Source organism: Armigeres subalbatus, chromosome 3, assembly GCF_024139115.2.
Source record: "Armigeres subalbatus isolate Guangzhou_Male chromosome 3, GZ_Asu_2, whole genome shotgun sequence".
Taxonomy (NCBI): domain Eukaryota; kingdom Metazoa; phylum Arthropoda; class Insecta; order Diptera; family Culicidae; genus Armigeres; species Armigeres subalbatus.
In genome coordinates, this window is record NC_085141.1 from 1,435,287 (window position 1) to 1,459,232 (window position 23,946).

Sequence of the window (23,946 nt, forward strand, 5' to 3'; positions counted from 1 at the left end):
TTCGTTTCGTTTCGTTAGGAAAAAGTTTCTTATCGCATACCCTTATAATTCACATAAAATCAGAAGACTCTTTGAGTACTTTAAAAAATTGGGCTGTATTCAATTCGCCCGCAGGTGTCGAAGCGTCCATGGTTCAAAAAATTTAATATGGGACCAGACTTCATTCGAACCATGTGTCGTCTAATATTCGATCACTACACTTTAAATGCACATCTTTTCAGAGTGGGGCTCTCGGAGGGTAATATCTGTGTTTGCGGCGAAAACTATCAGGATATCGATCATGTCGTACGACGCAATGGACGTGGGCGTGCGAAGAGCATCGTGGCCCCAGATCTGCGCTATCTGAACATCTCCAACTCCGAGGAAAATAACCAAAGCCTTTTAAGGAAGTATTGTCGGGGCTTGATCTCGAATACATGTCCCTGGTCCACCAATTTTTGAAAGTTACAGATGTGAAACATCGCGGAGAATGTCAACTTTGTGAACATCAGCATCGTAATTACTTAAGTACCCTAAAATCATTTCTTTTCCTACTGTATTATTGTATTCCCTAACCTCGACCAAACCGCGAGTTTTTCGGTTCCCCAAAACTAACACTATCTATAAGAATCAAGAAATGTATTCGGCTCCGTAATGCTTCACGGCAAATGAGCCTTTCGAATAAACGAAAGATTAAAAAAATTAAAAAATTGAAAATTGAGTAGCGTGCAAACTTGAACTCCAGACACTTAAGCACTTTCTGAGGTAACAGAAAGTATTTTTTTTAACATAAATAAAGTTAAAAAAGAAACTTTCTGAAGCATAACTAGTCTAATCATGGATTTTCAATAGAACTGTTCAAATCACCATATCATCTATGACGTAGATCCTTTGGCGTCAAGGTTTAATCATTCCGCATTGTAGCCAGGAATATTGGCAATTCATGAAAACGTCCGGCTTCTGTTTAATTCAAATTTCGGACAGTAGCTGGCATTGGATTCATATTTCGGACATCATGATTTAAATTTCGGACACCGGGAGAAAAAATGCACATGAAACTAACTGAATAATTCGTATTGACTTTTGAATCTTCGGTTGTATTGAACTAACGGTTTACTGTGGTGAAACTACAAATTTTGAAAAAGTCAAAAATGATCAAAGTAGGCGAATTACCATCTAGTTTACTGCATTCTTATGGAAAGATTATTATGCCTATTACATATACAAGAAACATTCAACGAATTATCTCAAACATAACCTACATGAATACCGTATACCCTTACTGCCGTTTCCGACATTCAACGTTGATGTGAATGAATATCCTGATCAAACGACCAGTGAAGCCTGTATACGATGACCTCAAATCGTAATTACTCTCTTTCGTGCCATTTCACAGCTCGAACAAAGCTTGCTACCCCTCTCGCATCAATCAGGTTATGCAATGGTCGGTACAGAAACAATTAAGAATTGATGCGAATCAATTAAAATTCTCGTTAAACCATGACCCATTCAAACGTCATTCCCATTATATCGCTGCAGGCTGCAAAACGTTTTTCAGCTGCAAGCCTGGCTGCAACAACAAATGCCGACTAGATTTGTCCAGTGAATGTGAAAGTTCGTGTCAGCATACAGTAAGCTCTGTCCAAAAACTGGATAACATATAAATAACCCGCCATCATTAATTATACGGAAGATTAATTATTCCGCCTCTCGCTTGTTTACAGTTGATCATTAATTCAATTTACACGTTAGACGGACACGACTCATGGACTTGGGTGGATGTACCCAATAATTACATCGCCCGCATTGAATTACAATTTTGCTCCATCATTAAGCCACTTTTATTGAGTCTTTTCTCTCACATGAAAATAATATACATATGCAGGAAAACTCACTGTCAATTACGTTATAAAAATGAAGGCATCCTACTAATTGTATCAAATGGGCAGCTTATCAATCCTACAGGTACTTAAGCTTATTAAGAAGTGCTTTAAATATACGTTTGAGTCAGTTGATCGGCAGCGACTCATGGATCCATTTGCGAGAGCCATCGCTAAAGTCGGCAGCGGCGTGGTCCGTTCCGTCCAAAACCCACTTAGTAGTTAGAAGCCCCTCCACTCCAACGGGTCCTCGAGCATGAATTCGAGCCGTCGAGATACCAACTTCAGCGCCCAGGCCAAACCGGAAACCATCGGCAAAGCGACTGCTCGCATTGTGGAAAACACACGCACTGTCCACGTGGTTTTGGAAGTAACGAGCAGCGGAATCTGGAAACAGGAAAATTACGTGAGAAGCCTTGGAAACGGGATATTCAAATTCAACTACATACCATTTTCAGTCACAATGACATCAGTGTGGCCACTTCCGTAAGTATGAACATGATCAATTGCTTCCTCCAGATCTTTCACCACTTCGATACTACATTCAAGAGCACCGTACTCGTGTTTCAGCGATTTCGCTTGCGGTGGCCCGAACGTCAGAAGCTGGTTCAATTTCGGACCAGAGTTGATCTTCACTCCCTCCCGTTTCAGCATGTTGCAAACGTCCGTAAAGAAGTTGCCAGCAAGTAAATCCTCGTGAATCAACAAGGTTTCCATTGCATTGCAAGCTGTTGGCAAAATGTAAGTTGAAATCAAATTCAAACTTTTAAAAGATCTAAAGAAGGCGCACTTACCTGCTGGGTAATCACATTTGGAATCACGAATGATCTTCAGCGCCTTCTCTGGACTTGCATCCTTATCAACGAACACGTGACAGATTCCTTCGGCATGCCCCATGACTGGGATATGTTGAGACTTTTCCTGAATGCTTCTAACCAATTCGCTCGAACCTCGGGGAATGATCAGATCGATATGCTTCTCCATGGAAAGCAGATCGCTGATCTCTTCGCGTGTCGACACCAGAGAAATGGCATTTTTAGCGCCCACCGTTCCCAGAGCTTCCTTCACCAGCTCCATCAAAGCTTTGTTGCTGTACGCTGCCTCCTTTCCACCCTTGAGCAGCAGACCATTACCGGAGGCCATGGCGAGGGCCGCCACTTGTGGCAGAGAATCTGGACGGGATTCAAAAATGACCAAAAGTACTCCAATTGGAACTGTTATCTGTTTCAGTTCCAAACCGTCCGCTAGTTTTGTCCGCCTAAGAACACGTCCTACATTCTGTGAAATTTTATGTAAATTGGTAAGAAAAGAAAGATAAGCATGATGAAACTTCTTACCTTATGACTGTCATCAGCGATTTGTTTCAAACCTATCGCCAAGCTCTCAAGCTTGGCCGGAGTCAAAGATAATCGTGAAAGCAGCGGCTTATCGAGACCTGTCTTTTTCGCCTCATCCAAGTCCTTTGCGTTCGCCTCCAAAATGTACGACTGCCGAGAAATCAACAAATCGGCCAAGGTGTTCACACATAATGCCCGATCGGCTGCTGAGAGATTCTGCATAATTCTGCTTCCAAGACGAGCGTCTTCAGCCATCGCATCCACGGGCGTCGCTTTCTCCGCAGAGTAATCCGTAAAGAACGTTCCGACCTTTCTGCCCGTGAGAATATGTTTGATGGCCTTCTCCTGTGTACCGTTGCAAATGACGACGCTCACTCCACGATCCAAAGCCCAGGTCGCGGCGTTGACTTTGGAATCCATTCCACCCGTTCCTACCTTGGACTTTTGACCAAACTTGATGAGATCCTTATCAGCTTGCGTGTACGTATGCATCAGACGAGCACCATCTTCCCAAGGTGGTTTGTTGTAGATGCCGTCGACATCCGACATGAGAATCAACAGATCGGCATGGATTTCAGCGGCCAGTAGGGCTGAAAGACTGTCGTTATCTCGAATTTTGATTCCCTTCTTCTTACCAGTTGCGGAGACTTCTTGATCTACGATGAACATCGGTGGCATAACGGCATCGTTTGTGTTGATGATGGGCACAATGTTCAAGCTGATCAATTCGGACAAGGTGCTGAACAGATTTTTCCGGGTTTCTTCGTTATAGAAGTCAGGTTCCGTCACCAAGACCTGAGCAGTTTTGATGCCGTACTGCGCAAACATAGCATCATACAGTGACATCAAACCCGACTGACCAACGGCTGCCGCGGCACGTGGCTCCAACAGCGTTCCAGCGTCCTGTCGGGTGTGATCAGTCGGCGAAAGAGTTTCTCTCATGGACATACTCATCAGCAACTCCTGGGTCAGTTTCTGCTTTCCGAAAGCAACTGCACCGCTGGTCACCATGATGCATTCCCGACCCTCGACGTGGTACTCCGCCACCTGTTCGACGATCGATGCCAGTCGTCCCAGCGCCAGCCCGTGTTCGTCCTCACGGGTGATAACCGCACTGCCCAGCTTGACCACCATTCGGCGAGCGTACTTCAGCTGACTACGCTCGGAGATCGTGGCGCGCTCGCGATCGTGGATGGAATGTAGCGTGCGATTTGCGGACAGACGCGATGATCGTCCAGTTGCCTGAAGGAAGAGGGAAAATGAATGTCAATTATTCAGGTATTCAAGTATCCCATGGAGTAAGCAAAGGCAAAATCGTGATCTTTGATCATAATATGAATCGTTTCAAACATTTCCATTGTTTTCCGCATGAGAAATACTCCAACAAACGGAAAAATCACTTGGTCCTGATTAAATTTACCAGATTCAAATTATTGCATAATGATGATAATATTTTCTGAGCAGTGAGAATTGTTTGACTTGCGCTATTTTAATTTGTGATTCTGAAAATGGAATGGTAATACTGAATACTTCACTTTGCTTTGGGCAATGGGTATGATATTTAAACATTTGATGGACTAGCAAAATACTTTTCTCGAGTGCATAAAACATCCGAATCGAACCCACAGCACAAATCCCATTAAAATATGGAGAAGCCAAACGTCGAAGTGACGATTATTTCGATATTGGTTTTGTCTATCAGAAATGACATTTAGCGACGACAAGTAGGAAGTACGTAAGGGAATCAAACTAAATATAGATTTACTATTTCATTATTAATTAATGAGTCATTAATCTTTATTACTCCATATCATCCCATGTACCCCTTGCAGAAAGCATTCAACGTATTGTTCTAGAGAGTGAATAGACGCACAAGGCCTTTCATTATTACACTGCATCACAATTGATAGGATGCTTCGTGTTCAATGATAGGTCGTAATTTGATTAATTACTCTTCGGCCGACCGGAATCCTTGCCGAGGAAAAAAAAGCATTCCTTCTTTTCTCGACCCATACTCGACAGAACAAGGCTCTTGCACGATCCGCCGCACAGCGGTTGAATCCCGAAGAATTCGGATCAAAATAGCATGTTGGTGCCACTCGAAATGGCATACATATGCTTCGTTTATTACTCCACTGCTAGTCAGATTGAATGACTATCCTCCTCGAGGCTTTCCGACTAAGCCTAACAACGTCCAACGCATACTAAAGCGGGATCATGGTGAACCGTAAACTGTCATGACACCGTACATAGATGGCCTTATCGATGCGTCTCGTTCCCGTAATAGAGTTACTGCTCTCGGAGACAGTGTTATGGCGCAAAAAAAAGAACTCGTGAAATCCACCCTGATCCGGTCATTTGTTTTGGATGTCATCAGCTGGTTGTATTTTTCCCATGGCCGGAGCATGGAATGCCCTTATCATGTGATGTTCACTACTTGCTCGCGTGATGATATGGAGAAGCGAATAAATTCTTATTTGGCCGATGAAACGTGAAGCAAAAGAGCAAACCCTAACGTCATCATTCCCAATTGTTTAGCTCTAGAGGAAAATTAATAATCAACGGTACGTTATCTGCCAGCTGGCGCGGTGGAATTTTTAGAATGTGCTTTCGACTTTTTGTTTTTGCTTACGTTAAGATTATAATTTTCAGGAGCTCAGTAACCTCATAAATACACTTCCGTCTTGCAAGCTGATTGTACCTATCTGATATTTTTGTTTGTTTTGAAATGAATCTTGAAATTGTTACTCAATTACCTGAACGTTTCTGTACTAGTTTTATGTTTTATTTCTCTTTAACTGTCTTTTTTTGTTGACATTCCGTCCTTCCTCACAGTGCTCATTTAGCACATATACAGTTATTAACTGCGAGGTTTCTAAGCCCAATTACCCTTTTTGCATACAATTATCACTGTCAAATTTCCATAGATTCCTAGAAATTTTTTGTTCACAAAAAAATAACCTAAATTTTAAATGGCTTTTTGAAGAAAATTTCCTTATTGGTTTTGTAAATTCAATAATAGTTTTTGGTAAATATCTCTCTATCTTTTTTTTGAAAACTATTCATCATACGTTCCTTTAAATTTGGGTCCAAGTAGGTACATACTTTTTCCAAAAAGAATTATTTTTTATGACAAAAGTTCAGTTCATTGTGATCAAAGTAATCCAAGCAAAAAACTCTACAATTTACCGGAAATAGTTCGTTGCTAATGAAATCCACAATAACGACCACATCGCCTGTAAAAGTTCTATAAATCACACATTCCCGACAGTTGAACTGCTAAACTAACTGGCAGGAACGAACAGACAAATGCCAGGTGTATTAAACTGCAGTGGTACAACATGGATGTAATGGCAGTCAGTAAATGCTTACGAATTGATTGAAACGAGTTGCATAAATAAGACATGAATGGAAAAACTCCACAGCCCGTTTGACAAGGTTCAGCATAGGTAGGTAACACAGATGCGAGCAACCGACGACGATGATGGGACCACACCGATTCTCACGTTCGTTACCGTTGTTGCTATACTGACTGCTCACTGCTGTTATGTTGCACGTGCCTACTTTGACTGCCGGGGACTGCAGGCAGAAATTTGTTTTGTCGATGATGAACGTCCTTATCGCGATCCAATTGTCAAACAAACAACTCCGGAGAAGCGTGCAGATTCGAGTGCAAAGCTACTACACCCCGTTGTTGTGCCGGAACGGACAACCCAACATAAGCATGCTCAAGAGCAGTGGATGAAAGCATTTGCATGGTGGAAACCTATTCAATTTCCATGATCGATGCTACAATTTAATAACAAAGTTTGCTCTGTCATCCAATCCGTTCGGTTGCTTTTCTCTGATGCATGGACTGCAGCCCACTTTTATATTCCATCGTGGGGGCAGTCAGAGTGGGAAAGTATCTCTTCTGCCGCAACTGGCGTAGCTCCCCACGTTCTCTACGTGATAGAACGGCGTGTGGAGCAAGCGGGCATTAATGAATAAACTTCTTCCGGCGTGGGCGGTTTCGATGACCGAATAGACAAAAGGATGAAGCAGGTAAAAAAAATATGATAGGCACATGAAAAATGAGAAACATTGAACTATTCATAAGCAGCAGCCATTCATGGAAACGAGAAGTTTGGTAATATGATATTGAATATGAGCCAATCCTTAAAAAATATGCTGTGTAAAGCTGGAGGCTGTTACAAAGAAGTGAGATCAAAGTAGGTTAATTGGAGATTATGAGAAAATAAGAAGGCCCCGAAAAACCGAACCCTTGACCGAATGAATAAAAACAAAAAGTTCTCACAAACACTAATCTACTTTCGAGAAAATTTGATAAATGACAGAAAAAAAAGTAGAAGGTTGTATCAGAGACACGACCGCAAAATTGACGTAGAATTATGTACGTATTAGGTGCAGTGACTCCGAACAGACATTATAGGTTTCTTGCCTTTAACCGATTTTTTTCCGTTGTATTTCAACATAAATTTTGGACATTCTGCTTCAAAAACGTATGCAAACCATGAAACAGTAGAAATATGGGCGAAATTTTTTTTTTGAGTTCTTCTAGGGCTTCCAAACCTTCCTTGAGTTCAGATCTTGATGATCTACATAAACAACAAAGCGTTTTTCGGGGCCCCAATCCTAATTTGAAGTTGGTAATGCTACTTGAGACATAATTAAACTATTTTTATCAAATTGCAGTGATACCAGAACATCAACGGTACTCCAAACAATTCTTGAGTTCAGATCTTGGAGGCCTACAAGACCAACAGAGTGGTTGTAGAAACCCCATGGGACATGATTAAGTCAATATATAAAAAAATCTACAATCCCAGAATAGCTACGGTACTCCAAACCATTCTTGAGTTCAGATATTGACAACAGAGTGACAACACCAACAGAGTGATTCTGAGGGTCCTGAGCTTGTATGTTAGTTGGAGCCACCTCATGGGACATCATTCCTCCAGTATATGCAAATCACAACATTCCCAGAGTTCCTGCGGTAATCCAAACCATTCTTGAGTTCAGATATTGGAGGTCTTTAAGACCAACAGAGTGATTCATTGATTTCCGAGCCTATGTGTTAGTTGGAGAAGCCCCATGAATCATAATTACACCAGTATATACCAAATACAATACTCACAGAATATCTACGGTACTCCAAATCATTTTTGAATTCAGATCCTGGGGGTCTACAAGACCAACAGAGTGTTTCAAACGCTACTCAGCTTATATGTTAGTTGTAAAAACCCCATGAGACATCATTACACCAGTATATGAAAATTTCAACATTCCCAGAATATCTACGGTACTCCAAACGATTTTTGAGTTCAGATATTGGAGGTCTACGAGGCCAACAGAGTGATTCATAGGATCCTGAGCGTATGTGTCAGTTGTAGAAACCCCATGGAACATCATTATCATTACACCAGTATATACAAATAATAAATTCCCAGAATATCTACGGTACCGTCAACTGGGGGGAAGATGATCATTTTTAAGACAAAACATGCAATAACAATGTGTGTTTATATTTTAAATCGAAACAAATATTTTCAAAACATGTACTGCTATATGTTGCAATAATCAACAACTTTACTTTTCTGGAATGCGTTCGCATATATTAAAATAAATTAAATTATCACACATTTTTTGAATAATCTGGTTTGGGGTGAAGTTGATCAAGACAGCTCTACCAAAACCATTATGACCTAGAAGTCAAAATACACTAGGTTATCTGTATGAAAGTTGAATTTACTACGTAAAGAAGTCTAAGAAGTCAATATTTGAAACGAAAATAGCATCATTTATGACTATCTCTCTCTTTCTTCCACAAAATACATTTTCATGATTATAATCGAAAAACTCGGATTTCTACCTAGCGGTAACATTACTTGAACGGAGAATATTGTTGACTACCGTTTCATAAAAAAATTGGCACTTTTGACTGACACATCAAATGATCATCTCCACCTCAATGATCATCTTCCCCCCAGTTGACGGTACCATAAATGAGTTCAGATATTGGAGAAGACCAACAGAGTGAATCATAGATTCTGAGGCTTGTTTGTTAGTTGGAGAACCATCATGGAACATCATTTTACCATTATATAAAAATCACAGTATTCTCAAAACTTCAGAATTCTATAACAGAGTGACGCATAGGTTCCCAAACTTGCTTGTTAGTTGGAATTGCTCCAAAGGACATCATTACGTACACAGTATTATGATCACATACATCGCATCCACATTTTTGGTCTTGGTCTACGGGGATCACAGCGTCCCTTGATGACCGGCTGTACATGTGAATTATTGCTACTTCGTAATCGATCAGAATTATAGTAAGTTGCATCCGAAAGCGTTGGTACTCTCTTACTTAGGGGTCGTACACTTATTACGTAAGCATTTTTTCTGGGGTTTTCAACCCCTCCTCCCCCCATGTAAGATTTTTTCCATACAAATGAATTTTTATTTATATGGAGCGTAAGATATTTACAGTCCCCCCCCCTCCCCGCATATGTGCTTACGTAATATGTGTACGGCCCCTTACTTGCTTCATACATACTATACATATTATACGATATGTTTACCATTTCTATAAGTATTAAAACCACCAAGGGGTATCATGAGACGACAATATAATTGGTTTCAGTATTGCACTAAAGTGGATTTTACTAAGACTAACATTATATGTAAGAGTAAAGTAATTTACGTATGAATAATATCACAAAATTTCATTCCAAACGCTTTTCACCATAATTATCCCAAAATGAATTAAATGTAATAGCTAAAATATGTTGCTAAGAAAAATCTATCCCTTAGTTCTTCTACAACCATTTGATGTGATTCTGCGAGATCGTCAACAGAAGGCGCTTTAGTAAAACTGTTGAATCGACATGATATGCTCTGGTGCACTGCTCCAAACATGCAGCACACTAGGAGTAAACTTTTTGAAAGCAGTGTACCAAAAGGAATCAATAGTTAAGTTTCTCAATAATAATCTTCTTCATCGAAAAATTATTTAGTAGACTGGTAACAGGTCAATGTTTTTTTTTTCGAGAAATGCTCTCATTGTTGATAAAATTTGTGTAAGGTGACCATTCACAAAGTACGTCACATCCTTACTGGGTTCATTACAAGACAAAAGTGACAAAGGAGAGAGGGGTGTTAAAAATGGTAATAGTTCTACATGACGTACTATATGTCTCTTCCCTAGATGCCCTTCACCATACAATTTTTTGGCGGTAAATTCATGCTAGACCATCGTACATCTTCTTGTTGATCGATTTGAATATTGAACACATGGACAGTTTGGATTGTCGTACATGTTCTATAATTCTATAATGTGTCTATAATAGTGTAACGAAGTCCCGTGGAGCTATTTCAACTCATAGAAATAGTGGACACCCCAAAGATCTTCTTGTTGATCGATTTGAATATTAGGATCTGAGCTCAAAGACAGTTTGAAGTGTCGTAGATGTCGAATGAATTCTGTGATGTGTCTATAATGGTGTAACGAAATTCCGCGCTATTCCAACTCATAAAAATAGTTTATTCATCGATAATCTCCATGTCGATCATTTTGAATATTCAGATCTGTACTCTAGGACAAGACAGACAAGGGTAGAATGAATTCTGTGGTGCGTCTATAATGGTGTAATGAGGAACCCTGGAGCTATTCCAACTCATAAAACTAGTGGGGACATCGAAGATATTCATATTGATCGATTTGAATATTAACATCTGAGCTCAAGGAGAGTTTGGATTATCGTAGATGTCGAACGAATTCTCCAGTGTGTCTGTAATGGTGTAGTGAGAAACTCTGGAGCTATTCCAACTTATAAAACGAGTGGGGTCATCGAAGATCTTCATGTTGATCGATTTGAATATTAAGATCTGTTCTCAAGTATAGTTGAGAGTGCCGTAGATGTCGTACGAATTCTGTGGTGTGTCCAGGGCCGGATTTAGCCAGAAGGGGGCCCCGGGGTCGACTGTTTGTGGGGGCCCCAAAATGTACAAAAAAAAGTTTGTTTTGGTACATAAGATTTATTGGGGCCTGGGGCAACGACCCACCTGGACCCCCCCTACATCCGGCCCTGGGTCTGTCCGAAATGGTGTTGCGAGGTATCGTGAAGCTATTCCAACTCATAAAACTAGTGGGGGCATCAAAGATCTTTATGTTGATCGATTTGAATATTCAGATCTGTACTCAAGGATAGTTGGGAGTGCGGTAGATGTCGAACGAATTCTGTGGTGTGTTTGAAATGGTGTTGCGAAGTATCGTGGAGCTATTCCACCTTATAAAACTAGTGGGAACATCGAAGATCTTCATGTTGATCGATTTGAATTTTAAGATCTGTACTCAAGGATAAATTGGAGTGTCGTAGATGTCGATCGAATTATGTGGTGTGTCTGTAATAGTGTAATAGCGTACCGTGGAGCTGTTCCAACTCATAAAAATAGTGGGAACATCGTAGATCTTTTGTAGATCGATTTGAATATTAAGATCTGAATTCAATAACTGTTTGGAGTATCGTAGATATTGGAAAAGATCTGTTATATCGCTAGACAGGCGCCGGATATCATCATGAAGCATTTCCATTTCAATTACTTAATTAGAATATGTTAAAAAATGCCAATGGGCTGCAAAATGGTGGGTTGACATCAAGGAAGGAGCGCCCAACAGAGCTCTGGTCCCCACAAGTCCCTATCTCACGCTTCCACGGGTCGTCCGATGACAAAAGACCGCCAGCTAAGGGTTGTGTACTTAGCTGGTAGTGCAGCCTGGGCACTGTTGTCCTTCTGACATCAGCTAGAGTAAGAAGGTACGCCTCGAGCGTCTGTTCACCAGGAGGTGCGGCTCAAACAGCGTCTGCCTGGTACCCAGCGGCTGATTAACGAAATGCTATATCGCGTCAGCTATACCTAAGGTGGCAGCCCCATCAGCGCGATGTAAGTAACGCGACCCCGGTAAGGTAGCTTACTGAATGTAGGTAACGCGACCCCAGTAAGGTAAGCCTGAAGTTTACTGAAGGTTTCGTAGTGATGGGCAAGCAGATGAAACGAGTGATGCGGTGGAAACCCATTAGCGAACGAATCTGTGTGTTGAGGATACGGGGCAAATTCTTCAATTACAGCCTAATCAACGTTTACGCACCGACAAACGATAAATCCGACGACGTGAAGGACACGTTTTATGAATGTCTTGATAAAGCCTATGGAGAGTGCCCAAAGCATGACGTGAAAATTGTTATCGAAGACGCTAACGCTCAGGTCGGTAGAGAGGACTTTTTCCGATCCATAATCGGTAGGGAGATCCTTCACTCCACTACCAATGACAACGGCCTACGGCTAGTAAACTTCGCTGCTGCCAGAGGGATGGCCATCAGTAGCACCTACTTTGCACGAAAGAACATCCGAAAGCACACTTGGAGACACCCAAATGGTGAAACTTGCAACCAGATAGACCATGTTCTGGTGGATTGGCGCCATTTCTCGAATGTTATCGATTTGCGGACATTCAGAGGTCCGAACATTGACTCTGATCACTACCTCGTTGTCAGTAAAATTCGATCACGGTTGTCAACTGTATCGAACGAAAGATCACAGCGAACGATGCGTTACAATATCCAGCGATTGTCGGCGGAAGGAGTATCGGCTGAGTACCGCCAGAAGCTCGACGAACGGATGAGTGCAATCAACGTTAGCGACAACATCAACGATCTATGGAAGTCGATCCATGGAGCGGTGAGCACAACAGCACGAGAAGTGGTAGGCACTGCACAGAGGCGATCCAGGACGGGTTGGTTCGATGTGGAGTGTCAGAGAGTGACAGACGAGAAGAACGTTGCCAGAAGCCGGATGTTGGTGTCGGGTAACCGATCGAATAGAGATCGGTACAAGGAAGCAAGAGCAGCCGAAAAACGAACCCACCGCAGGAAGAAAAAAGAGTACGAAGAATAAGTTATTAGTGAGGCGCAGGAAAAAATGGAGCAGAACGATATGCGGAGGTTTTATGAGTCTGTCAATGGCGTGCGGAGAAAGACAGCGCCATCTCCCGCCATGCGCAACGACCAACAAGAGAATTTGCTGACAGATTAAACTGCCAGGTGGAAGCAACACTTCGAGACTTTGTTGAATGGAGGAAGTGACGGTGCATCGGTGAACAGAATAAATATTAGCGACGATGGACAAGCTGTGGAGTCACCTACACTAGATGAGGTTAAAAAAGCTGTTAAAGAGCTGAAAAACAATAAGGCTACGGGATGGACCAGCTCCCGGCTGAACTTCTCAAACATGGCAATGAGCAGCTTTATGAAGTTCTGCACCATATTATGTACGCCAATTACCGAGGAATAACACTCCTTAATTCGGCGTACAAAATTGTGTCCTGTATTCTGTTCAACAGATTGAGACCGCTTGAAGAGTCCTTCGTCGGCGAATACCAAGCAGGTTTTCGTGAGGGCTGATCAACGACGTATCAAATGTTTACCCTTTGATAAATTCTTGAATTCCGGGAGTACAACTTGCAGACACATCATCTGTTTATTGATTTCAAGGCGGCGTACGATTCAGTGAAACGGTTTGAATTATGGCAAATTATGCTTGAACATGGTTTTCCGGCGAAACTGATACGGCTGATTCGTATAACGTTGGACGGATCGAAATCAAGTGTAAGGGTTGGGGATGAAATATCGACGTCATTTGTTACCTTAGTTGGATGAAAGCAGGGTGATGCACTCTCGAATCTACTGTTCAATATTGCGCTCGAGGGAGCGATTAGGAGAGCTGGTGTGCAAAGAAGCGATACCATTATCACAAAATCGCATATGCTCCTGGGATTTGCGGACGATATCGATATTATCGGGATTGATCGCCGTGCCGTGGGAGAGGCTTTCGTGCCTTTTAAGAGGGAGACAGCGAGGATTGGACTCACGATCAAAACATGGTCGCTGGCAATCAACGTGGGTTCATTAGTGGTGGTGGTAGCGAAATGGTGCTGGATAGTAAAAAATTTGAAGTGGTAGAAGAATTTGTGTATCTTGGAACATTAGTGACGTGCGATAATGATGTTACCCGCGAGGTGAAAAGGCGTATTGCAGCTGCAAATAGGGCTTATTACGGACTTCGTAACCAGCTTAAGTCCCGTAGTCTGCAAACGAAAACAAAACTCGCGCTGTATACTACTCTGATTCTTCCGGTGGCTTTATACGGCCATGAAACATGGAAGTTAAAGGAGGCTGATCGGAGAGCTTTCGGAGTGTTTGAGCGTAAGGTGCTGCGGAAAATACTCGGCGGTAAACAGGAGAACGGTATCTGGTGGCGTCGCATGAATCACGAATTGTACCAGGTGTATAAAGGGCTGGATATTATTAAGCTTATACATCACGGCAGACTACGGTGGGCTGGTCACGTTGTTCGTATGCCGGAAGAACGTCAAGCGAAGATAATATTTAGTAGAGAACCCGGAAGAGGCCGCAGGCTTCGTGGAAGGCCGCGTACACGATGGCTTTTTGCAGTTGAAGAGGACCCGAGGGCGCTCAATGTTCAGGGCGACTGGAAGCGATTGGCCCAGGATCGAGTCCAGTGGAGAAGGATACTCCATTCGGCGTAAGTTCATCGAAGAGCTGTAGCCCATCAAGTATCAAGTATAAGTATGTTAAAAAATGGTGCTGATTCCTTAGAACATCAAAATTAAAACTCAAGGATAGTTTGGATGCTCTAGCCCGTAACCTGACCTGGGCAATATTTTTGCTGGATGGAACAATTAATTTTGAACATTTTTACTGAAGAAAGCAAGGCTCTATCTCTTAAAACTGATTCTTGACAGCTGATTTTCGTCTTGGGTCATATATGACCCATCCGTATTGAATCGGTTAATCATTTTCTGAATTTGATTTTCAACATTTATAAATTCACGCGCCAGATGACTAATAGCCGAAATGTAGGCAATTAACTGTGTATAACAAGATTTCAACAAAGCCTGACGAAATTCATTTTTGACGTAGGACTACGTCTGTCTTTTCTACATTGGGGTACACTTTACGATTGCGAAAATCAGGGACCGTCACGAAAATATGATAGACTTTAAACTTTAATATCTCAGCCGTTTCTCGATGGATTTCGATTTTTTTAGACCATTCGATCAAGGATGAGTCAACGCTTCTCTGTATTTATATGAAAATACTGATTAACCATTTATTATCAAAAATTGATAAAAAGTTTAGAAAATAGGTAAACCAACCAATCACGTACATGCATCACCACCACCACAGACATCAAAAATCAATCACTTGCGGGTTTGGATCTAATCCTCAGTTTGAACAAGATTTCACGCAGAGCGGACGCATCAAAGCGATCGCAGCGGAGCGGACACAGCATCACGGAGGCGCTGGTAACATTTTCAACGGAAATCCATCGCATTGGTTGTGATCCTCGGTGTGTTGCTGCAGATCATTCAACCTCAACGAACCAGCATTTTATATTAAGAAAAGGTTGACTATAAAAATATCACTGTTGCGATCCCGTGCCGCCAGTGGCAATGCTTTTATTATATTATTGGGAAAGCGCATTGGGGAAAGAAAATTGGTTCTTCTCAGGACTAGCATTTTCTGAACAGAAAGGTTTAATTGCGAAAATGGACTGTTTCGGTGGCATCGGCGTTTGGCGTGGAAGCTTGGTTTCTGTTAGTGATTGCATCCATTCAAATTTACGGGCTTAATTTATTGAATACAAGAAAGCTGCTTTCCGGCGCGCGACCCATTTTGATCGGGATTCCGCAAAGAGCGGTTTAACCATTTATAAGGCAGTGGCAACTATATTGCCACCAACAAATTATATGTTTTTCTGTTTATTAACAAGAGCTCTACTTATTACTTTCCATGTAGTGACTATGTTTACTACCTAGAAATCCCCCAGATGAATTTGAGCCATACAAATTTAAATGTCAATTTGAGAACGGTTTTTTACAAACAGATCGTGAGATTCGAGTGGAAGATGGATTTTCAGGTATAATTCGTTGAAAAATGACGACAAAGATGTACTTTTTCCCATTGGTAATAATTATTTTGAATCTCATGTGTTAGATTATGGCGTGATTAGCGTAAAAAATACTTTGCCTTTCTTGTATATTTGGTTTTTGGGTTTTTGACAAAATTAATTGGGAAAAAAGTGCAAAACAATTTTTTTCACTTAGGATGCGTTTTCCGTTTCGCTAAAAAATGTAACGTGCCTTGTTTTGATTTGCTTTACGTAAAACCTATTTTTTTTAAATCTCTTATTTATTTTAGTTGCATTTTTTCCCGCTTGCAAGGCAGTGGCAAATAACATTCTCCGACATTGTCTGCGGAATCCCCATCAAAATACTCCTTGATGAACTTTAAAATTTAAAAAATCACGTTAATAAAGAATTTAAAAAAAAAACCCCCGGCTCGCGCGCGGAAAAGCAGCTTTCTTATATCTAATGAAGTAATTCCATTAGCCCCGCCCCTTCATTAATCGTTATGAGTGCACATTATATTCACACCCATATCAGATCACAAAGGGGCGGGGCTAACGGGCTTAATTTATTTCATACAAGAAAGCTGCTGTTCGGCGCACGTGAGTCATTTTCATCAAAATTCCACAAAGAGCGGTTCGATATTCGTGGCAGCGGAGCGGACACAGTAGCAAGAAGGCGTGGGTGGCAGTGGCAATGCAGAAATATTATTCCAAACTTTGGAGGCTTAGCGAAAAATCATCAAGTGGCGGTCGGACAGTTTCAACGCAAGGTGCCGACAAGCGTTTGGATGCAGTTAGTTATTGGAAATTTTATGGAAAGAAAGAGTTAATTGCGAAAATGGACTGTTTCGGTGGCATCGGGTTTGGCGTGGTAGCTTTGTTCCTGTTACTGATTCCATCCATTCAAATTTATTGCATCATCTCCCTCCGACGCGCTATCAAATTCGCTAGTGAAGATTGAGTTTTGCACTTTGAAAAAAGTTTATTTCGGATAGTCGGATCAACCTTCATTTGTATAAAATGTTTCGGTTGCTGATCGATTGAATTTCAGCGAGAAATAAAACAAATGTTTGCCAGATTGTCCGGACGTTTCGGTCGATGCACTGGCCTTCGACCATCTTCTGCGGACTAATCTTCCTGCCGCTTCCTTAATCTACGACGGCCATTACTACTCTTCCATTGTCATCATTTGTATAAAATGGTAGCTTTTGTATAAAATCGATGAAGATCCCACCTCAGCGGAAACTATCTACAGCAACCACCCATCGTCGAACGTCGCTTGGACAGACAGATGCCAAAAGATAATGTTTGGTAATATGAAGAAACTTCGTCTTGAGTCAAATTTTTGTTGTTATTCTTCGCAACAATACGCATCTTAGATAAACAACATCTTATAACCAAATTAAGAATCTTGCGAGAAAATTTCATAGGATTCTTAGAGTTTGTCATTCTACGAACGGTCCGTAGTCTGCTGCGGAATCCCGATCAAAATGGCTCGCGCGCGTCGAAAAGCAGCTTTCTTATATCTAATGAAGAAATTTCATAAGCCCCGCCCCTTCATTAATCGTTATGAGTGCACTTTTATTTACACCCATACAGATCACAAAGGGGCAGGGCTAACGGGCTTAATTTATTGAATACAAGAAAGCTGCTTTCCGGCGCGCGCGAGCCATTTTGATCGGGATTCCGCGGAAAGAGCGGAATGAGCGGTTCAACAAAATTTGATGCAGCGGAGCGGACACAGCAGCACGAAGGCGTGGGTAGCAGTGGCATTGCTTAAAAAATTTTCCAAATGGTGGAGGTTTAGCGAAAAATCATCAAGTGGCGGTCGGACAATTTCAACGCAAGGTGCTGACAAGCGTTTGGATGCAGTTAGTTATTGGAAAGACGCATTGGGAAAAGAAAATTGGTTCTTCTCAGGACCAGCATTTAATGGAAAGAAAGAGTCAATTGCGAAAATGGATTGTTCCGGCGGCACCGGGTTTAGAGTGGTAGCTTGGTTGCTGTTAGTGATTCCACCCGTTCAAATTAATTGCATCATCTCCCTCCGCCGCGCTATCAAATTTGATAGTTACGATTGAGTTTTGCACTTTGAAGAAAGTTCATATCGGATTGTCGGATCAACCTTCTTTTGTATAAAGACCTTTTTGTAGGACACCATCCTCAAAAATGGCTGAAATTAAAGAGAAATAAGCAGAATCAGAAGTGGCGTGAAACCAAACACAAATATATGTATTTGCAACGTTTGGTTTTCTCCCGCGATGTAAGCGTACGTGGCAAAGTAAGGATTGTGATGTCCCCAACTGAAAGCCAGTTGAGTGGCTTCAGCGGCCGATGAGTCATGTTAATTCCACGGTTAGAGACTCAAAGTCCATCCAACTGGGAACAACTATTCGACTTCTTGATTCAGTTGGCCTCCGAGCAGTTTGCTCAATGTTAATAAAATGACACAAATTATTATGGCAAATACCATCCATTTCGAATAGCTACGTAGTCCTACGTCACCTTTGCGTACAACCCGATTGGGCTGCACCTTTGAGTTTTTCGTAAGAAAAAAACATAACAGATTATGTTATAATCATGTTATGACGATCATGAAATTTTCTTTCCTCCAACTTTGACAGGGAAAATTATAACAAAATTATAACGCCATGTTTTTGCAGCCAACATCTCAAAGTAAAATTTATGGTTGTATTTGTGTTGTTTACCAACATCTGATTTGATTCCCATTTGGGATCCAGAAATGTCAGTGGGGACCAGTCGCGCAATGTTGGCTGCAAAACAAGTCCATTGTGCGAGATATGGATGACATCCACCTGATTCTAGTGGGTTGCTATCCTGATATTCAATATCTCAAGCAAACCAATCAGTCAGCTAAAAATAGGTAGCCTAATTATGGTGTGATCATTGCTGGTAACTTTCCTAAATTTTATTTTTCCTGTTTCTATCTGGCAAACAACACAAAAAGCAATAGAAATTTGGCGCACTGCATCGATAAACCATGAGTTAGCTACAAGATGTAGCCTACAGCCTTTAACTACCTGCGATAAGCGACGAACGGTCTGAGGGTTGGAAAATCTTCCTTAAACAACAACCGATAATGGCACCAATTAAAACTGATAATATACTAGGTTTATTCTGCCATTAAATCTAAATGACCGTTTGCCTGGAAACAGGTAACACTTTCAAAAGCAAAAATCCTATAGAACTGGTATTGCTATCGCAGAGCAAACTTCAATAAAGACGTTTCCGATAACACTCTTTATAGTATGCTGGGAGCAAAAAGAAGCAAGTTACTCATCAAAGAGCGAACATGTTGGTATTTGCCATCGTTTCGTTCGACAGCACATCAAAGACAAATAAATCCAGCCGATTATAAGGGTGTTAATCGTCGGGCAACGAATTGGTTGGACCAGATCCATGCTGAAACCAAAAAGCTAGCATGAGAGCGAACGATGAAGTAAATAAGAGCAGGATGACTGGGGGGTTTGACAGTTTTTAGGATGTTTTTCAAACTTTCCGAATAGAGGGCGGGCACTTCTTCCCATCCATTGGGTCAATCTTGGAAACGTGGGCTTGATTTCTATATAATTTGTGCAAACTTTCTCCTGGAAGGAGATTCTTTGTACGTTCCGTATATTTCGCATAAGTATTTTTGCTTGTGGAACCATCCCCATCCGTTGCACAGAAGTTATATGAAATACAAACAAAAACATAAACATTTATTAATCTCGCTGAAAGCAGGCCAGATGAATCATTTCCATGCGTTCATCATCAGGTCCGTTTATGTTTACTATTGTAAATAAAGTGATGAATCGCGGATATATAATCGCTACATATCAGATATTTGTAGCAATCGATTATTATTTAAAATGCTAGATCTGTTATGCTGGCTTGAATTCTCACATAGCCATCTCTTACAAACGATAATTTATCTAATTTTATTCAAAATTCAAATTCAAGATGCATTATACAAGTTATTCTGATTTTAATAAATATAATGCATGATCTTGAATGAAACACAGCTAGCTACCACTTCCACGGATTATTTATTCATTAAACAATGTTGTTCTTGTCCGACGATCTGTGGAGCCTGACTTGGTTGGTGGCTGCGAAACCCATCGGACTTACCCCCAGCGAACGTGACGTCGAACAGTGCGATACCTTCAACCCGCAGGTACCTACCGATAATAAATTTACTGGAGCGCCACTGACTGCTGACTATTTATGGCGGTGTGAGAAAAAAAGGAACAAGTTGGTGTCATTAAATTTTTTATACATTTATGCATTCTTTTCCGCCCGGGACCGGATCGGGGTGGACGTCTCGTGCTCCCACAGTGTCGGTTACAAATGGCGTCCAATAAATTAAAGTCACGGGAAGAATGCCGCTTGCAACTAGGGGCACTAGGAGATACCGACCGGAGATGCCCACATTCCATCGAGCAAATGAACCATCATCGTGAAAAAAACCAGCACTTACTATTGGACAGGGTAGTCTTGCCAGGGAATGGGGGAAATATAACAATCAAAGTGGCACTCATAAAATGATAAAAAAGAGACATTGGAAAATTATTAACGACATAATGGATCATGTCCTTTTTGCATCGTTGTTCGATCCCGTGTGCTTTGTTGGATCTGTTTAAAAAAAACCAACGTATGGAAAAAGAAGTGCAGGGGAACTTGCTCCCATTTGCGTTCTTCTAGCTGACCTTACCTTTCCAAGCTGGAACATAGCCGACTCGTAGTCCACTATGCCATTTTTTCGGTTTTCATTCCATTTGTTATGCAGACGCATCAAACTATTCAAAACCGTCTTTAGTATGATCTGCTTTTTGGTCGCGAATTTCACCGCTGGGCTTCGGAAGGCCTGCTGCGATCGCATCAAAACTATAGACAGTGGAAGAGGAGATGTGCAAAGTTGATAATCGAAAAATGCATGTAGGAAGCTTGAAGTTGAAGCAGAAATTTTAGTTTGAACAAGTAAAAAGCATCCGACAGATTGTTTCAAAGCTTTAAATAAATGGTACAAATTTCTAAACTGAATGTCATAGATTGGTATGTTGGTATGTAACTTGTTTTCCTTGATTCCTAATAGCTACGAATGGAGACGCGTGGTGACTCAAAAAGAAAAGTGGAACATAGTTTGAAGTTGGTGGAATTTGTTGTTTTATCTCTGAAAAATCAAAATCATTTGATTTAAAATAAAAGTAAAGCTTATCATACTATGTATTTTCTTTTGACTTATTTAAGTATTACACAATAAAAAATAAACGGTACATTTCCCAAAGATGACGGTTTTGCTTAGCACTTTCGAATAAGCATGTTTTTCCTTATGCAACAAAATCCTGCAGATTCAAAGTCCATATACCGTTGTGCAACAACATCAGCACGGAAACAGCCTACAGGCGATGTGTTTACAAACAATCGACAATCGACGATAGCTAGCTGACGGCCGCGGAGCGTGGGAAGCTTTGATTGATGTTATACAAACTGTCGATTGCGATGACTATATATAAAGCATAGATAATCACTGCAATCAGTCGAGTACCAGGAAGTGAGTTTACATTGAGTAGGCAGTAAACAAGCGCAAGAGAAGAGCTGGAACCTTGACGGATGGGTATGAGTTGTTATGCAATGAAACTTTTGAAAGCAGTTCAATTCGCTGAAAATATTTTCTTTCAAGGAATTGAATGCTACTGACAGCATCCAGGTGCTTACTTCCATGCGTGAAAAGAAGTTTGAAGTTAAACGACAGAAATTTGTTTGATGGTATCTATATAAAATTTCTTCAATATTACTAGCTTTCTTCGAAATGTTTGTTCTATTTTCAGTAGGATGTTGCTTCTTACTAAGCTAAGCCTGTTAAAAGTATTAATGTATTCTATTGCACAATAACGCACTGTAGCGCTTTATTTGTGGAAGCTGGAATATTTTATCAAACCACCACCACTTAATTTTACAAGCAAATTGAAGCATGAGATGCGGTTTTGACTACCAATGACTTAGCCATGTAACTATTAGAAGAAAAATATTATTTATGTGACTTCAACTGATTAGACTTGCTATAAATTACATTACAATTACAATTGAGTTAAAATGAACGATATTTGAAAAGTCTTTTTGATTTTGCTGTGTGGGTTCATATTGAGAAAGCACAAAATGCACATAGAGCATTAATGATGATGATGATTCTTTGAATTTTATTGACGAGATCATATGTTATCCATAATAATTTAGAATAGTTATTTAAAGCAGAAAATATGTGTAGTCTTGAGGCTTTCAAGGCTGACCTGTTGAGAACCACTTGAATGTCAACCTGGACGGAACTCAGGCCACTATTCCACTTTTTTTCTTTTCTTGCATCCCTCACTAACTGGGATATTGCCGCCTCGCTGCTTAGTGTTCATTAAGCACTGCAACAGCTAGAAGCTGCTATAAGTTGCTTGACTTTATCGGAAGCGCTAGATCTCTAAGTGCCTTTTTGACTATGTATAAATTTCTAATGTAACAGATGCACGTGGTTGATTAAAATTTGTTGTCAAAAAAAAACAATCCTATTTTTTTTAAATTTCATTAGCATCGTAATTAACTTGGCACTTAGTTCACAGCAAAATAGCCTTCCAAATAAACAAAATGAGCATGAGCTTGAGCATTATGACCGCACAATTCGTAGTTGCTACTCCGAGATTGACTGGAACTTGCGAAATTGTACAGAGAACACAATAAATGGGGCTTGAGACTAGCTACCCAATGTACACGTTTCGGGAGCTCAAATATCTAAAGTCAATAACGGCGCCTGCCACGTCCTTACGGTCATATAGGAAGGGAAGGATTGTTAGTCCGACTATTTCAGCGGTTGTCTTGGGATACGATATCGTTTTAGTTACAAAGGATAATTTATCTGGATTCACATCGGTAATCGATGCGATCTATGGGATAGGAAATAACACTAATTCGCTGTCTCGCCACGAGAAAAATATTAAACTATGCACGCCCGGTGGCATATAAAAACGGAGAAGAAACGTTTTGGACGACCGAACGGACGCGCAGTACTCTGTACTTACTTGCCCGATAACTACTGCCAACAATTGAAAATTTTTGCACTTGTCTCGACCGGAGCAAAGCGCAATACATGCGCATGAGCCACCGAACACGAAATAGATATTTTATTATTCTCCCGACGACTGAAACACGCTCTGCACTTACTTGTTCGATGGCTACTGCAAACTCGCTTACTGGGGAAACACGACTGGACAAGAAACAAACTATCACTTTCTGATTTATTTACTAACCCACCCAAATCAGAACAAAATTACGGTAACCGGCCGATCGTTTTGCCTTCCGCACAAAGCAAAACTCAAATAGCTTTCCAAATAAACAAAAGGCCAAATAAGCTAACCGAATAAATTTTAAATAAATTATAAATTTTCGTCTACTCGGGAATGCAAATGCAAAACAATGATTTTTGCTTATCAATTGACACGTTTTAAGCCACGTTTTGACTATCGTCCGAGGACCGACTCAAGTTTTCTCCATTATAAAAGACCTAAAACATGAAAATCCATTAAATAAAAATGATCAATTTTGAAATACCAAAATCTAATCTTCAAAGTATGATTACTCCTTATGATACCAAAAATGGTTGACGTTTGTGTATTTATTTCGAAAAAAAAATTTGATCATGACATGAACGCAAAACATGAACTTCCTAAATATAGACGAAGTACTGTAGCAATGTGCTGGAGATATATTGGACT

At 40.8% G+C, this 23,946-nt stretch overlaps 1 protein-coding gene across 1 annotated transcript in view; it reads right to left on the reverse strand.

Annotated features, from left to right (window-relative positions):
- Positions 1-1,785: 1,785 nt before the first annotated feature.
- LOC134224938 (delta-1-pyrroline-5-carboxylate synthase) overlaps positions 1,786-23,946 on the reverse strand; it is a 37,806-nt gene continuing 15,645 nt past the window's right edge. The window contains exons 2-5 of the mRNA XM_062704589.1: positions 3,197-4,438; positions 2,654-3,137; positions 2,309-2,587; positions 1,786-2,246 (exon numbers count right to left, since the gene is read on the reverse strand). Of these exons, the coding sequence (XP_062560573.1) occupies positions 1,987-2,246; positions 2,309-2,587; positions 2,654-3,137; positions 3,197-4,438 (2,265 nt within the window). The 3' untranslated portion in view covers positions 1,786-1,986. The remainder of the gene's footprint in view (positions 2,247-2,308; positions 2,588-2,653; positions 3,138-3,196; positions 4,439-23,946) is intronic.